Here is a 16934-nt window from a genome sequence, read left to right as displayed (position 1 = left end):
AAAAAAACACGCTTGTCTTTCCATTTCCCCATTGTTAACATATTTTCTATTTCTAGGGAGTTTATAATGAAGTTGAAAGCCTACAGTCACTTCTACGGTAGCCTCCCTGCCCTTGTCTGTCATCACAGCACAGTTTCTGAAAATGACACCTCGTGCTGGAACGGACAGGAGATTGTTGAGAAGTAAGTCTCCACTATGTTAAGGATTTGTATTAGCCCTCTAGGATAACTGCATGCTCTTCAGTATCCTCTAGGTTGCCTAAATAAATGTGCATTATATTTCCATCTGGTGTTTTGCAGTTCCTAGGTCCCATTAGTTTTACTAGCAAATGATTTGGGCATCATTCAGGGGCTTGTGATCGTCTACTTTCATGCCACTCTCTCCCATGGTATCTATGTTATCTATAGCAAACTTTAGGTTGTCTGTAGTAGGGCAGATATGTCCTAAATGGTGGCTGCACACGTACAGTGGGGAAAATAATTATTTGATCCCCTGCAAATTTAGTAGGTTTGCCCAATTGCAAAGAAATGAAGGGTCAATAATTTTTATCATAGGTGTATTTTAAATGATAGATTGACGGAGACTAAATATCAACCAAAAATCGAGAAAAAACACATGATCCGAATGTTATAAATTTGTGCCGCAGTTAAGTAAGTAAAACATGACTTAGTACTTGGTAGAGAAACCCTTGTTGGCAAGCACAGAGGTAAGTAGTTGGTTACCAGGTTTGCACACATCTCAGGAGGGCGTTTGGTCCACTCTTCTTTACAGATCTTCTGTAAATCCTTAAGGTTTCTTGACTGTCACATGGCAACTCAAATTTTTAGCTCCCTCCATAAACTTTCTATAGGATTAAGGTCTTGAGACTGGTTAGGCCACTCCAAGACCTTAATGTGCTTCTTTTTGAGACACTCCTTTGTTGCCTTGTTGGTATGTTTTGGGTCATTGTCATGCTGGAAGACCTATCCACGAACCATCTTTAGTGTTCTGGCTGAGGGAAGAAGGTTCTCATTCAAGATTTTACAATACATGGCCCCCATCCATTGGACCCTCAATGCGGCAAAATCGGCCTGTACCTTTTAGCAGAGAAACGGCCCCAAAGCATAATCTTTCCACCTCAATGCTTGACTGTAGGGATGGTGTTCTTAGGGTCATAGTCAGTATTTTTCTTCCTCCAAACACGGTGAGTCAAGTTAATTCCAAAGAGCTCAATTTTGGCCTCATCTGACCAGAGCACTTTCTACCAATCCTTCTCTGAATCATTTCGATATTCATTGGCAAATTTCAGATGGGCCTGCATGTGTGCCTTCTTGAGGAGGGGGGCCTTGCGGGTGCTGCAGGATTTCAATCCATGGTGCCGTATTGTGTTACCAGTGGTTTGTTTGGTGACTGTGGTCCCAACTGCGTTGAGATCATTCACAAGCTCCTCCCATGTAGTTCTGGGCTGATCCCTCACTTTTCTCATGATCATCCTTACCCCATGAGGCGAAATATTGCATGGAGCTCCAGACCGAGGGCGATTGATGGTTATTTTGTATTTCTTCCATTTGCGAATAATCACTCCAACAGTTGTCTCCTTCTCACCAAGCTTCTTGCTGATGGTCTTGTAACCCATTCCAGCCTTGTGCAGGTCTACAATCTTGTCCCTGACTGTCAGATAAGGGTACTCACCGAGGCTGAGATGCTGAGAGCGGTAACTTCTTGCGACTAAGCGCACTCCACTCCTGGAGATGGTACAGGGGGTGAAGGGCACAAAGAGGCACGAGTCACCAGCAGGCTGGGCAGGTCTTGCGTGAAGGTCACCGGCAGGGAGACAGCTGTGAAGGACTGGAAGATGCTGAAGCTCAAGGAGGAGGATGAACAGCTGATCCAACAACAGGCCGGGGGTCAAACACCGTTGACTAGTAAGAGTCTCTAGATAGGCAAAAATAGTCTAGTGCAAAAGACTGTTAGCAGGTCTGTCAGCAGGCTGATGACTTAGTACTGAAGATTGATAGCAAAGTCCGTAAACTAGCCGAGGGTCAAACACAGGTAACTGGAAGCAAGTCTGTGAGCAAGCCAGGGGTCGAGCACTGAAGACAATAGCAAAGTGCAGGAGCAGGCTGAGGGTCAATCACTGGAGACAGGAAGCAATATCCATAGACAGGCCGAGAGTCAAACACAGGAAGCAAGTGGAGATGTCCGAGAGGCAAGCCGAGGGTCAGATGCAGGAAGAGATCGGAGCAGGTCAAGGTCAATCCGGGTCACAACAGGTAATCAAGAATCAGGATACAAGCAGGAAACACACGGGGAGCTGAAAGACAAACCAGCAATCTGGTCATGGCACAGAGTGGGTTTTATAGGCCAGTGGGAGGCTCATGTTGTGCGCGCTTTTGCGTACGCGCATTCGCCGTATCGCTGAATTGCACACAAACATTAGCCGTTTAGCCGGATTGCACACGCGCATTAGCCGCTTCACTGTATTGTGCCCAGGGATGCGCCGGAGTGCCGCTCTACCGCGCATGTGCGAAGGAAGGCAGCGATATTGGCGAGACTGGTACTTGCCTCTTTCCTGACACTGACGTTCTTTGACAGTTCTTTGGTCTTGCCCATAATGGTGAGGTTTGAATGGAAGAAAGAGATTCTGTGGACAGGTGTCTTTTATACACATAATGAGTTGTCTGGCTGTCAATGCCTCAAGAGCAGCTGCATCTGATTGAGTGCTACCAAAAATTTCCAACAGTCTCCTTCGACAAAGGTTGATTGATCAGCTTTTGCCAAATGGAGTGGGGCTCGCAGGGCCACACACCAAGCCAGTTTTGGCCAGTTCCTCAGAAATAAGCCAAACTGTGCACAGTGTAAAGCCAGCTTTTGTCCTTTTTAAACAGATATTTTTAGATTAGCAACTAGAGGAAGCAGTGTGTGTCATTGCAGTCTTTGTTTAGCTATTGTTCAGATAAGATACAGTATCAGACACTTAAAGCGGAGTTTCACTAAAAAAAAAAAATTTAGATGTCAGCAGCTGCAAATACTGCAGCTGCTGACTTTTAAAATAAGGACACTTACCTGTCCCGGGGTCCAGCGATGTCGGCACCCGAGACCGAGCCGTCCCTCGATCCTCGGGTGCTGCCGCCGCCATTCTCACTGAGGGAATCGGGAAGTGAAGCGTTGCGGCTTCACTGCCCGGTTCCCTACTGCGCATGCGCGAGTCGCGCTGCGCGTCTACACTGGTCCCCGTTGTGTTGTGGGAACTGTGTATTTCCCACAACTCAATGGGGGTGGGCGGGGAGTCTGCGGCTAGCTGCGGCTAGCTATACCCGGAAGTGGGTGCAGATACCTGTATTATACAGGTATCTGCACCCCCCTCCCCCCTGAAAGGTGCCAATTGTGACACCGGAGGGGGGGAGGAATCGGATGAGCGGAAGTTCCACTTTAGGGTGGAACTCCGCTTTAAAGAGTGCATTGGTTTTACTGAGTAGGCCACTCAAAGAAAGTAAAGCACAACCCTCATAAAGCACTGCAATGTAGAAGCAGGGCTGCTGATAGGGGGGGACCACCAGCCCTAGTGTACAGGGCGATAACATAGGGGGGCCCACACAGGGAGGGGGATTAGTGACAGACGACAATTGTGTTTCTTTTCCTCCAGTAGATTAAAGCTGCTCTCCTCCCCTTTCCCTGCTGCCAGCTTTTATCTGCAAAGAAAGAGACAGTCGTCCTTTACTAATCCCCCTCCCTGTGTGGGCCCCATTTCTCAGCACTGTTTTTTAAGGTTATTTTTGCTCCTGAGTTTATCTCTCTAACTTAGACTCCATGCACACTGATTTAAAATTCACTGCTTCTACAGGAGTTTTGTGTTCTGTCTGTAGAAGCAGCTCAATGTTATCCTATGTGTCCATGCACATTAGGACGTTTACAGGCGTATTTTGAGCTCAGCGTTTAGAGGCAGGAAAAAAAAAAAAACTTCTGGTTTGCGTCTCTGATTGGAGATTACTGGCAGAACAAAATGTAAAACTCTCCTAAACTCGTCTAAACTTTGTACAAAAAATGCTCTATATGAGTATTTTTTTCTGCTAGGTGGATTGGAGTTTTTTTTAAGCCCAGTGTGCATAGAGCCCAACTTTGTTTCTCTCCCTCTGATCCCGCAGCCTGTATATTTTTTTCATCTCCTCTTCATTTTTATCTTTTAGATTTAGCAGGAATTCTATGAGTTATGTTGTATTTGTGTCTGCTAATTTCTATTGTATTTTTAGCGAAATATAGCTTTAATATTTTCTTGGGGGGGGGCCTGTCAGGTAGTCTGTACGGGGCCCCGCGATTACTATCATCAGCCCTGTGTAGAAGTAGCTATAGGGTCAATTTAATCTTTATAATAAAATTCCCCATGCATTCCAGTCTCCCCAGAACATTAGAAAACTGAAGCTTCCTTTCAGTGTCATACCTGTAGGCCATTTGCAGCCTCTCCCAAGATTGTCCAGAAAACTCCTAGGTGGACTGCCTAAAAGTAATATGACATGAAAGACATCCATATTTTTTGTCTCAAAAATTAGGAAGCATTATTAAGAGGTCTATTATCATACTGTGCATGTAACACTTCCCGCCCCCCAAGGGATTTAGTCATAAGTTATGCTTTTTTGCAATTGCTCCTCCTGCTAGGTCTTCTCTGCATTGTCTGCTTGGTTAGCAGTTCACCTTTTCTTCTGAATTTTATGACCGGTCATACCTGCTTGTTGTTCCCCAAGTCCTTCTCCATAAACTTTATTTTCTTCCTCTGCAAAAATAATGACCAGCAAGTTTGAGACAGCTGTCTAATATTAGACTGTCTCTATGGTATAAAAGAGCAGGTCTGAATGTACAGTTGATCAAGGGGAAGAAAGGAATTATTTGCATGGCTCGCCCCCTATTCTAAAATGAGTAACAAATCCCTTGTTTTGGGGATTTATGTAGATACCTCTGTTTTAGGAAGGCTCTATTGTGCTTTACCCAGAATTCATAAAAATTTAACACAGCCATGTATGTTCACCACAATTATTGACTTCAGTGCAAAATTCTGTCTGTAGCCTGTGCTACATATGCATGTTCAACACAGCCCCATTGGAAGCAAGTGGGGGCTGCAGTGCATATGCTTGTTCCTCTGTGCAGGTTTTTGAAGAGTTTGGCAACCTGCACGACAAACGTAAATATAACCTATGACCAAATTGTTAGAGGGAGAAAGAAGGGGAGCAGTGAAGGATAAGTGTACTAAATGTTCTCACTTATCCTTTTATAAGCCTACAAGTGTGTTATTTCCATCCATAATTATGGCTCTGTACGCTGATGAGCCGTCCAGGTTTGGTTTAATCTCTTCTGAGAGATTGCATATGCAGATTGCTGACCTTCTGTACAGGAAGGAACCCTTCTACTAATGACCGTTACATTATCCGGGGATAAGAATTTCATTAAGTTCCATTTTAATTCCTCATATTCAAGTAATACAGATTCCCAGCACTATTAGGAAAAGAATAAACGAAAGTATATATCAATGTCTCCACAGTAAGTAACCTTAGGTATTAATTAACCCCTACTTAAAAAGCTGACCCAAAGCACTACAGGGACAAAAAGATGTCAGACGATCATTTTTAAAAATTACCCATGCATCAAGGATTTGTATCTATTAATATGAATAACCAGGCCTGGGGTTCTGTATGACCTCTATTTGTCCAGTAGAAACAGTGGTTTGGGGACTTTTATTTTTTCTCTTTAATTTAATGTGCATTTAATGTTTGATTTTTGCAGTTAATGTTTAATGGAAGTTAATTGAGCCTGTGTTAAATGTCACTAGAACTCATCTGCCACAATCTGACTCAATTTAGAAGCTATTTCTTAGTGGCTGCAGATCAAACCTATATTTTATATATTCTCCCATTATTTATAAGACAGGGTATGTAAGGAAAGAGCTGAATTATCACTGCAATAATGAACCTAAATTTCAAAATCCTACCTACTCAAACTCACATGAGCAATAAGTGCTAAGTGGGGAGCTCTACCGGCTACTGTCTCATGATCATTAACGGTGTTTTTAATAAAGTAAATTAGGCCATTTTTAGTAACACTAAATTGCAAAAAAAATGTATCTTTTAATTTTAGCAATTTTCTTTTACAAAAGTGAAGTTCCCTTACTAGAAACAGAATTATACACAACACTGCTTTGTGATGAGAAGGACCTAAGTGACATCATTAGGGAGTGCATAATAATAATATTAAGGGACAAGTCTTGATCTGTGAGACTCTAGATTAGAGAGTCTATTGTTTGCAATTAGTCATACCTCACTTTGACTGTGGAGGAACAGGCTGTTGTACAGCTTTATGAAGTAGGAAAAAAAGCCTGTATTTTTAAAAAGGACATATGACTGCTGCAATGTGCATTCATCATTTTTAAAATATAGCTAAAAACAAGGATTTACATACATGAATAATTCTTTATGCTCATGGCAAGAGAAGTGAAGTCTAGTAGTAGAGGTCACATGCCTGATGAAGGGGTCCTGCGTGGCTCCAAAACATTGCAATCTGCTGTAACGATGTGATCACTGATTAAAGTTCGGGACCCACTCTGGAGATCCTTAGTGTGTTGGTGACATTTGATTTCTTAGAAGTAGAGGTCTTCTCTGGACAGGTGATGAGAAAGTCTTTACTTTGTGACCACTAAATATACTACAAACAATGGTGATGCTTACTCTACAGTATAATATGCTGAAAAGTAGTAGCACTGATTCATTTTACACAATATGCATTTGAGAAATGAGTGTGATGTCATGTGGCAGGTGGTGATGGCATAAGGAAGCATGGTTGGGTTTCATATTGTTTACAAGACCCAGTACTTCACATGAGAAAGGAAGGTGACTCTGGAAGAATTTCTGATATTCTATACAAAGGAGTGCAGTAGGGTCACCAGTTTCAAGTGACACCCAAAAGGTCCTTCTGGTGCTGTGTGTGTTTAAAAAAAGAGATTATTTTATATTAAATGGCAATAGAAATGAACAAATCATGTACTCTTGGCCTTAGTACAGGACACTGCCAAACATTTGATTTTGTTTAATACCATACTGTATAATTTAGCAGTACATAGCCATTTCCAAAGCTCTTTGCCCCCTGAGAGCTGGAAGTCTAATGTGCCTACTACAGTCTTTCAGCCCAAACCTACCTTATATTTGTGGGTTGTAAAAGGATTCTCATACAAAAATTGATAGAATATACAAACTCGGTTACATGTTTTTGTTTTGTAGGCAAAACAAATCAAATCTGGTCACTTCAACTGAACATACATCAGTTTCATGCCTTTTTAAAAAAATACATTTTACATAATGCATACAATGTAATAATGCCTAGATTGTTCCAGTGAACTGGTTGTCCTCATCAGGGCTGTCTTAGAGGGGTTGTAAAGGCAGAAGGTTTTTTATTTAATGCATTCTATTGTGTGCAGCAGCTATCCTCAGCTAGCCAATCAGGGGAGAGAGGGGGCAGGGCTGGGTCAGGGCTGCTTCCTGTGAGGGCACTGAACAGGATGGAGGGGAGGATCCTGGCAAATCTACTGCAACAGAGCAGGTAAGTATAAAATGTTTGTTATTTTTATGGGGGAAAAAAAAGAGATTTTACAATCACTTTAATGCGTGGACACATGCATGATAATCTTGCATTACGTCATACTTGACAACTGTCCCAGAACTGCCACAAAAGTTATGCTTTTTACCAAGCTGTTCCTGGTTGGCCGTGTCCCAGGCACCGTCCCGGAATTCGGGCTGCAAGGACAGCAGTAGCCTGTCACTGGTCTATATCTTTGGAATGATATCTTCCCCCACTAAATTCCTCCTGCAGTTTCCAGGGCTTTGTGGGGAAAACTGTACTGTGACCTCCTGCCACCCCCACCGTACTATGCCATTTGTGTTGATTACTGATTAGTCCTTGAGTTATGGCATGTTTTGTTATTGTTTAAAATTAATTTTATTTAAAGTACTAATAAAAATAAGTTTAATTCTTTTAACTATTTATACTTCAATTTTTGAGAATAGGTCTGTAAATGGGGCCAGGCTGGTAGGGGCCCCAGTGCATTACTTTGCTCAGGGGGCCATGATGCTATTAGGACGGCCCTGGTCATCATATGGGAGATATCTACATGACTGGATTCCCGCTTCTTGTAATTCCAGCTGTCTTGTACTAACCTTCTCTCTACCACAGATTGTCCAGCATCAGCATTACATTAACAAAATTAAATATCATAGGCTGGCAGTGGAGAGACTGAAACTTGGGAATTTTATAAACATAACGTACCTAGTCCCTATCATTTAGAAAACAATTACTTGCTTTAGTGCTACCCCTTAGTACTTGACCAATCTGGATACTAATGACCTCCTAATTATTTCTCCATAAACCCCTACCCCTCACCTCCAGGAAATGCACAAAAGAGCTTGACACCCCATGTAAAAATACGAACTAGCCAATCATCACCTTTTTATTTAATGATTCTCCTAATAATTCCTTATAATTAGTATTCATTATGGTGTCATGTGTTATTCACTGTACATTGTTCAATAATAAAGTGTTTTTATAAATGATCTTGTGATTATAGCGTAAGCATTTATTATATATCAGATTTAAACCCGACCAATATGCCTGCATTTCTGGTTCTAACTGTATGAGCTGCAAACAGTTAACCATCCAGTATACACAGAGTTTGGGTGATGCCTGTCAGAGACATTTATTATGTGAGCTGACTGCTGTAATCTGTGATGAACACACTACACATGAAGGCAGCCAGTGAAATATGAAGCCATTGGGCGATTGTGATCTATAACTGAACTCTGGCAGTGCAGAGAGCCGCTAAAGGTCTTACAGATGAAAGTGTCATTGACAGAGCGTGCACTCTCCCCAATGTGAAACATGTCATTTAGAAGTATGTGAAAAACTCTGCAAGCTGCTTAGGCATTCAGTCTGCGATCCACGTCCATACGGTCTTGCATGCCTGTGGTAAACAAATGCATTGCTTTCTAATTTGTGCGTGTGCCAGAATACTTTCTTTGATGATGTAAGAATGTAGGATGAATATACTTTTTAGCAGTCAGAGTCCCAAAAGTAAACTGATTTTATTACATTTTTTTTTACTTTACTGAAAGTAGAAGGTCAGTCAAAAGCTAACTAAGGCTAAACCTACTCCCACCCCCATTCTAAGCCTATTCTATCTAACCCTGTAAAGAAAAGATCACTTTACTTACCTATTCTGAAGCCGCTCTGGTCTGGTCCCATGATCAGCTGTCAGTGGAGGCTTCAGTGTGGAGGGGGACAGCCGACAATGGATAGGAGATTGGTGGGAGAGTGCTGGGACATATCCTAGGCAGCGCTCTCCCACCAGAAGGGAGCCTCCCTGCTGTACCGATCAGCTTCTCAGGCTCTCTCCTTCCAGTTATTGCAGTTCTCCACACAGACATGTCAGCAAGCCTGTCTGAGCCTGTTATCTTCCTTCAGGGAGGCATGCTGACAATGGAGGCATTGAGGGCAGGATAGGGACAGCCAAAGGGCTGGATATGGCCCTGGGGCTGAGATTTGCCCAGGTCTGATATAGACTGACCCTTTAGCCTACCCACCCTTCCCACGCAATTGGATAACTCGAATGAATGCATTGTATCTTCAAGCCATATTTGACCAGCAGGTGACAATATGAAATCTTAAACTGCAACTCCCTATACCAGTAAACCCTAGAACTGGAAAATACACAGTGGAGGCAGATACAGATAAGTAGAATTCATTTAAAGCAGTAGTAAACCCTGCTTGGTGATTTTTACCTACAGGTAAGCCTATATTAAAGCTTACCTGTAGGTAACATGAATATCTCCTAAAAGTGCACCGTTTAGGAGATATTCACCCTGGATGCAGCCAGTTACGTCACCGGCACATGCACGCTGAAAGTCCAGCATACATTGCCGGACCTTCAGAGCTTAATGCCGGACCCGAGGGCTTCCGTGCGCATGCGCAGGAGTGATGTCTTTATGGCTCCGGCTAATTGCATAGCCGGAGCAAGAGAACCCGGAAGAAAGACTGGGGGAAGATGTCAGCCCTCTCAGTGGGGACAGTACAGCGTTGGAGGGCTTCATTCCAAGGTGAGTATTTCATAATGTGCTAGTATGCAATGCATACTAGCATATTATGCCATCGCCTTGCAGGTGTTTTTTTTTTTTTTTTTTTTTTACTACTGCCGCAGTTTACAACCGCTTTAAACTTTAATGAGATTTAGAGCCCATTCACACAGGGACGACTTGTCAGGCGACCTAGTCGCCTGACAAGTCGCCTCCCGTTCTGTGCTATGGAACCATTCTAAGGGGAGCGACGCAAGTCGCTCCGACTTAGAAAAAGGTTCCTGTACGACTTCGGGGGCGACTTGGGGTGACTTGCATAGACTTTTATACAGAAGTCGTTTTGCAAGTCGCCCGGGCAGTCGTGTGCAGGTCGCCTCGCTGAGGCGACCTGCAAGTCGTGTTGCCCCTGTGTGAATGGGGTCTTAAAGATGAATTTGGCCATAGTGAATATACAATAAACAAAGTAACAAGTTCTGTTTTGGCAAAAAGGTTTTAGGCATTCTTTATTTGTGTTCCCCTGCTATGGTCATTTTGACTTACACATGGATCTGGGGTGACATGAGAACACAAATCAAGAATGCCTAAAGTATTTTACCTAAAAAGAACCCGTCACAAAGTGCAGGCACATTTTAATTAGAAGTAGAAACAGGATTGTGCATAATAAGATCATTTGCATCAGTGACATCTTCCTATCCAACCGTTTAAAGGCCCATACACACGATACGAAAATCGTAAGTAAAATTTTGTCCGATGAACGATCTGCCGATTTTCGGATCGTTAGTATGGTGCTTTCGACAGCCGATTCCGATTTTTCGTACAGCAAAAGCTGGATGTACAGACTATTACATTTTTGTTGGATGCAAACACAACGTCTGATTTTCATTTAATTAGTACGGTTTTCATCCGCAAAAAAATCGTAAACGCAAAATTACGCATGCTCAGAAAAACAAAAGCATACATACAAAACTATTCAACACATTATGTCGCTTCTGTAGTTGAATTCTGTCATGTGAGAATTTTCGTATGGTGAGTAACCTCTTTAAGTCTACAGGGCTCTAAAGAAAATGTTTTGCAGTTGTTGAAATTAAAGTTTATTCCTTAAACTCAAACTGTAAATATTCCCTATATTTAAACTGACACTCTTATACTAACAAGGTGTCTATTCAGAGAAGGAGACATTCCAGAGACCAGAGGTCATGGTCTGAACCCCAGAGCCAGCAGATCAGAAGTTCTCTTTAAAATTCAATGTTGTGAATGCATTGGGTCAAATACATCCACCACCTTCATGCAATTGGAAGCTTTTAAACGTTTTAAAGTCCAGGAAGCGAGGATGAAAAAACACATATCTGGGTAAACACACATACACTCTTCACTAAAAGGGCACCCTATAGATATTCAAGATCTGCTTTCTTCAGACAGTTAACATTTTTTTCTGTCTTGTGGACTTCTCTTACTTGGGGATGAAGTAGCTGGAAAGAATCGTGTGGCAAGAACCTATATTTTTGAAATGGCTAATAAATCTAACTTCAATAGATTGTATACAGGTAAACAGAGTTTAGCTTTATGTGTTTGTAACTGGACCTGAGGAAACTTTACAAATAATAATACAACACCCTAATCATATTTTACAACAAAACCTGGGATTTTAAAGGTGGTAATAACACAAATTATTTAAAAGGTTGGAACAATTTTTATTAACCACAAGTTAAAATACACATTAAATTTTTTTTCAACACCACAATCATAGCAATGAGTCTGGTATCTCACCATAACAGCTACACTGGTGTCTTTTTGTTAACATGTTACGACGACAATGTCCTCATCAGCAGGAGCGTTGCTGATAATTAATATGTCCATTAACTTCAATTTCAATCCTCAAAATAACCTTCTCAGTTTCCTGAACGATCAGGGGTTTATCTGTGCCCACATCTTCAGGGCATCATTTAGGTTGCCACAGGAGAGATATACAGACCCTGTATCTGCTATGATACACACACACTGAGGGGCACCAGATATATCTGTGCATTAAGCAGTTTCCACATAGGACTCAGACATACCAAACATGCATGCGCTAACATATTGGCCCCTCCACCTGCTCAGGCTTATAGTGCAGGAAATTGAGAAGATTATTTTTGTTGTTAGCACCTTCAAAATGCCATATTTTGTTTTTTGTTGCGTTTAGCTTTAGCAATTCCAGTATTTTCTAGCTAGTGGTGGTTCACTTGTTTGTTTTGTGTTTGCTCCATAGAGGGACATTTTAATAAAAAAAGATGGCATTACATTATAGGACAGTTGAGAACATGCCAGAGGTCCGCTTTAAAGCTCTAAAAGAAATTGCCCAGGTTCATACATACACCCCAGGCATACAGAAGACCACAAATAATTGTTTCTGCTCTTGGAAAGTTATTTAATTCATTTTTTTACAGGTTCACTTTAAGATACTGATCTTTTTATTCTGAGAAAGCTGGCACTCCAAAAAGAAAATAATAGGACAGAGGAAAATGCATCTTTTAAAATAGTGCTATAGTACTGGGCCAGTCAGACATGTTAAACATTTCATCTCCACCTGCTCAAACTACATTTCAGATAATGTAAATGCTGGTTATTTCTAATGGAGACATCAGGCCTAATTCACTAAGATGGATGAGTTGTGTTAATGCTACTACTACTTTTTTTATCCAATGATACATTTCTCCTAAATAAATAATATCTGTCTTTATGAGAGCCATATCTTCTATCCAGAAGGGAAGTCTCAATTGTGAGGTCATCATGAGGTGACCGTGAAGGATCTGCTGCCTCGGGCACATCTGTGACTCTAGCAGGTCCCTTACAGTCTCCTCAGACTGACGACACAGTTGAGACGCCTCTTCTAGAGCCCCATGATCAACTTAAAAGCAATATTCTTATTTTCTTTAGGCCAGATTTCCTCTTTCAAAAACCTATACCCTAAAGTATGCTTATTTTGGTCATGTTTATATTGTAACAGCATGATATGAAGTTACCATTCTCTATAACAAATGTATTATTTTGCTGATCAGGATAACTTTTTTTAGCAGTCTGATATACATCTTTTTTTTGCTCATGCATTCCTTTCATGCACAGCAGCTGCCTTAATAAAGAAATCAAATGGCATATTACAGAGCCATGCAAATTCTTTATCATTTGACACTTGGAGTCTTCTTGGATTCTTTTACTCTTTATAAGGGTTTCCTTTATACTAAATATCTACAGAGTTTGTGATCTCTGATTACATGAGCTGACAATATGCTCTTACACTGTTGCAAAGATCTGTGTTCTTTTGAAACCCCAGAGACTTGTATTATAATCTTAAGTCAGGGCTGGGCACTCTCCATATGTTCTTGTACACACCAGAGCCAGCTAGCATCTTGGCATATGTGGGTGAAAGAAAAGAAAAAAAAGCCCAACACATGGTAAATATTTGCTGGTCCTCTCCACATGAAAGAGAAACGCATATGTTCACAGTAAGGTCAGAGATGCTTGGGTCATATCTTGCTGTATGTTCTTGATGCAGAATGACAAATTCTCGGATACCCAGTGATTTAAACAGTAGTCAGAAAACCTTTGTTGTGAAAGATGTTCTGTAAGATGTATATTTCATACTGCTGAAAAGAGAAATTCTCACTATCACTTGATGATATTGATTATTACAATGAAACGCATTACTTTATTTTCTTGTATGGGAGGACCCTAGTTCTTTTCAGTAATTTCTATGAGGGTGCGTTTTGTTCCTGTGGCTGGAGAGAGTTTTTAATGACCTTTGTTTTTATGATCTACTTATGTGCCTGCACTTTAAATCCCTGCACACATACCTACTGTGGTCTCTACAGCCCTTCTCCTACAGTCATAACCCCTTGCTTTCTACATATAGCGCTACCCCCTTAGAAGAGGCTGAGTATTTTGGGTACCCTGTTCACTACTGAGCCCTGAGTAGAGTATTGCCTCTGCTGACACCACCAAAATACCTTTGCCAGGTAACTCCCTGGCTGTCACACAAAGGAAAAACATGAACACACTGATGAGACAAATGTTTAACTTGTATTAGTGTCACTGAAATGGCAAAACAGGCAAAGGAAAACAATTGGCTGAGTCTTTCAAATGGCAAAACACCAACAGAAAAAAAAACACAATATAACACCATACAGTATCACTTTAAGCCACTCCCAGCCATGCTGCAGGATTGCAGATTTAAACGTGGGCTCCCATTTCCCCAAATGGGCAAAAGAGATGAGGAGGAAGATCAAACTCAGTGATAAGAGTCAGAGCTTAACTCTCAGAAATGTAGGTAAGTAAACTTTTTAGCAGATACCCCAAGCACATGAAGAACTCTTCTGCTAGCTAGTTGGAGCCCTTAAGTTGGTGCACAATAGAGATAAAGTCTCTGAAGAAAACTGAACTGCCCAAAGGATGGTAAAATGGCAAATAGAGTTCCCCTTTAATAACAACTGGTAAGGCAAAGAGTCTCTTTAAGGATGTCAGATTATAACTTTAAGGATGTCAGTTTAAATAATACTTTAGAGATGTCGGATGGTCACAGAAATTGCTTTGGAAGGAAAAGAAGGGGAAACAGATTCTGGCTGGAGTATGTCCCTTTAAATGGAAACCAACTAATTTCTTCCTTGGATTGCTCAAGTCTGAAGTGGGGTTCGTACAGATTTTCTGCCTAGCAGGGAAGCAAATAGTTGAATCCTGATATCCTGCAAGCAGCGTTGATAAAGGCAGTAAGGTTGGCCTGCAGCACTAAATGGGTTATAGCAGTGATGGCGAACCTTTGCACCCCAGATGTTTTGGAGCTACATTTCCCATGATACTCAACTACACTGCTGAGTGCATGAGCATCATGGGAAATGTAGTTCCAAAACATCTGGGGTGCCAAGGTTCACCATCACTGGGTTATATTGTCTGTTCCTAAAGATAGGCCTGTACTGTAAACTGTTCTAGACTCTAGCAATTGGTTGCAAACAGGCTTGAGTGCAATGGCAACATTGTGTGGGTTAAGAACCCTTTCACCCAGTTCCACAGAGCATTTGGGCAAAGCGATGGCCTTCTGTGTGGTGGGAGGCCCCCTTTTATCCTACTTGCGCTGTAAAGGGTACCTGTCTTCTCAGGATGATCAGCTAATCTGGGGGCTTTTGCGATTTCCCAACTCAGCCCAATCTGCCCTGGGCCTGTGTGAATCCACTCTGTTCTCTCTCTCATGTTCAGTCTTTAATACAGTCTCTCCCGTCTACTTTGGTGTTCCCAGGCTTTTCCCTTTTAACCACTTGCCGACCAGCCACTGTATATATACGGCGGCAGGTCGGCTATCCTGCGGGAGTGCGCTCATGGGTCCCACAGACTTGATGTCTGCCGGCCACCCACGATCACTGTGAGGAGAGGCAGAACGAGGATCTGCCAGTGTAAACAAGGCGGATCCCCGTTCTGTCAGGGGACAACTCTGAGATCTGCTGTTCCTAGTGATCAGGAACAGTGATCTCTTTGTTGTCCCAGGCAGCCCAGCCCCCACACAGTTAGAACACATCAAGGGAACACAGTTAACCCCTTAATTGCCCCCTAGTTTTTTGTAGACACTATACGCAAATCAATCAATATACGCTTATTGCAAACATTTTTTACCAAAAACATGTAGGAGAATACATATTGACCTAAACTGATGAATACATTTTTGTTTTTTTATATATTTTTTTGGATATGTATTATAGCAGAAAGTAAAAAATATTGTGTTTTGTTCTTTTTTTGTTTTTCAAAATGGTCGTTTTTTTTTGTTTATAGAGCAAAAAATAAAAACTGCAGAGGTGATCAAATACCAGCAAAAGAAAGCTCTATTTGTGGGAAAAAAAGGACATCAATTTTGTTTGGGTACAGTGGCGCACACCCACGCAATTGTCAGTTAAAGCAACGCAGTGCCGTATTACAAAAAACGGCCTGGTCATTAAGGGGGTAAAACCTTCCGGGGCAGAAGTGGTTAAAATGCTCTGGCCCCTTTGCAAGTCCTCATGGGCGGTGTAGTTCAGCTTCAGCTGATAAGGATGAAAGAATCCTGCTTACAGCATACAAGTCCCAGAGTTCCCAGCAACTGTATGAGTTGTGTGTTAACTAAGCTGTAGGACACTGCCATCTTGTGCCAAAAACACAGTTCTGCATAACAGTAACATTGCACAGTGTATATAAGGAGGATTCTTATGTGCTGCCAGAAAAGGATAAGATGAAAAGCTAATGTGGCCAAAGACACGCAAAAGTGTTCCCACACAAAGAAATAAAAAAAAATCCCGCTGTTCAATCCCTAAATATTTGTTTATTTCTCATTGATACTTGGGGATTTAGCAGGGATTTTAAACACTGCACAGTGTTAGTCAGGGCCGGGACAAGGGGTGGGCAGGAAAGTCAGTTGCCCTGGGCGCAATGGTTTATTGCAGGGATGGGGGGGGGGACGGACTCTAATCGTTAACCTTAAGGGAAGGGAGGAGGGTACAGTTTGGCATCCTTGCCCTAGGTGCTGGATGCCCTTGTCCCAGCACTGGTGTTAGTAACAATGCTATTTACCAGTGAAGTAACCCATCATGGTAGTTGGGGGGGGCATGTTTGGAAGGGGCCAGTAGCAGTAGCCTGAGAATAAGTCCTAGAGCAGTAGTGATTAAAGGGGTTTTAAAGTTGGAAGGTTTTTTATCTTAATGCATTCTATGCATTTAGATACAAAGCCTTCTGTCTGCAGCAGCCCCCCCAATACTCACCTGAGACCAATCTTTTTCCAATGATGTCCACAAGTGTCTCGGCAGTCCGAGACTCTCCCTCCTGATTGGCTGAGACACAGCAGCAGCACCATTGGCTACCGCTGCT

The 16934-nt window shown here is 42.0% G+C and overlaps 1 protein-coding gene across 2 annotated transcripts in view; it reads left to right on the top strand.

The window, feature by feature from the left end:
• The window catches only part of GPC3 (glypican 3), a 1010059-nt gene that overhangs the window by 655795 nt on the left and 337330 nt on the right, over positions 1-16934 (top strand). For both annotated transcript variants that reach the window (XM_073599177.1, XM_073599176.1), the window contains one exon: positions 57-182. In XM_073599177.1, the coding sequence (XP_073455278.1) occupies positions 57-182 (126 nt within the window). The remainder of the gene's footprint in view (positions 1-56; positions 183-16934) is intronic.

Source organism: Aquarana catesbeiana, linkage group LG09 (assembly GCF_042186555.1).
Source record: "Aquarana catesbeiana isolate 2022-GZ linkage group LG09, ASM4218655v1, whole genome shotgun sequence".
In the NCBI taxonomy this organism is placed as follows: Eukaryota; Metazoa; Chordata; class Amphibia; order Anura; family Ranidae; genus Aquarana; species Aquarana catesbeiana.
This window is presented reverse-complemented; position numbering and strand designations above follow the sequence as displayed.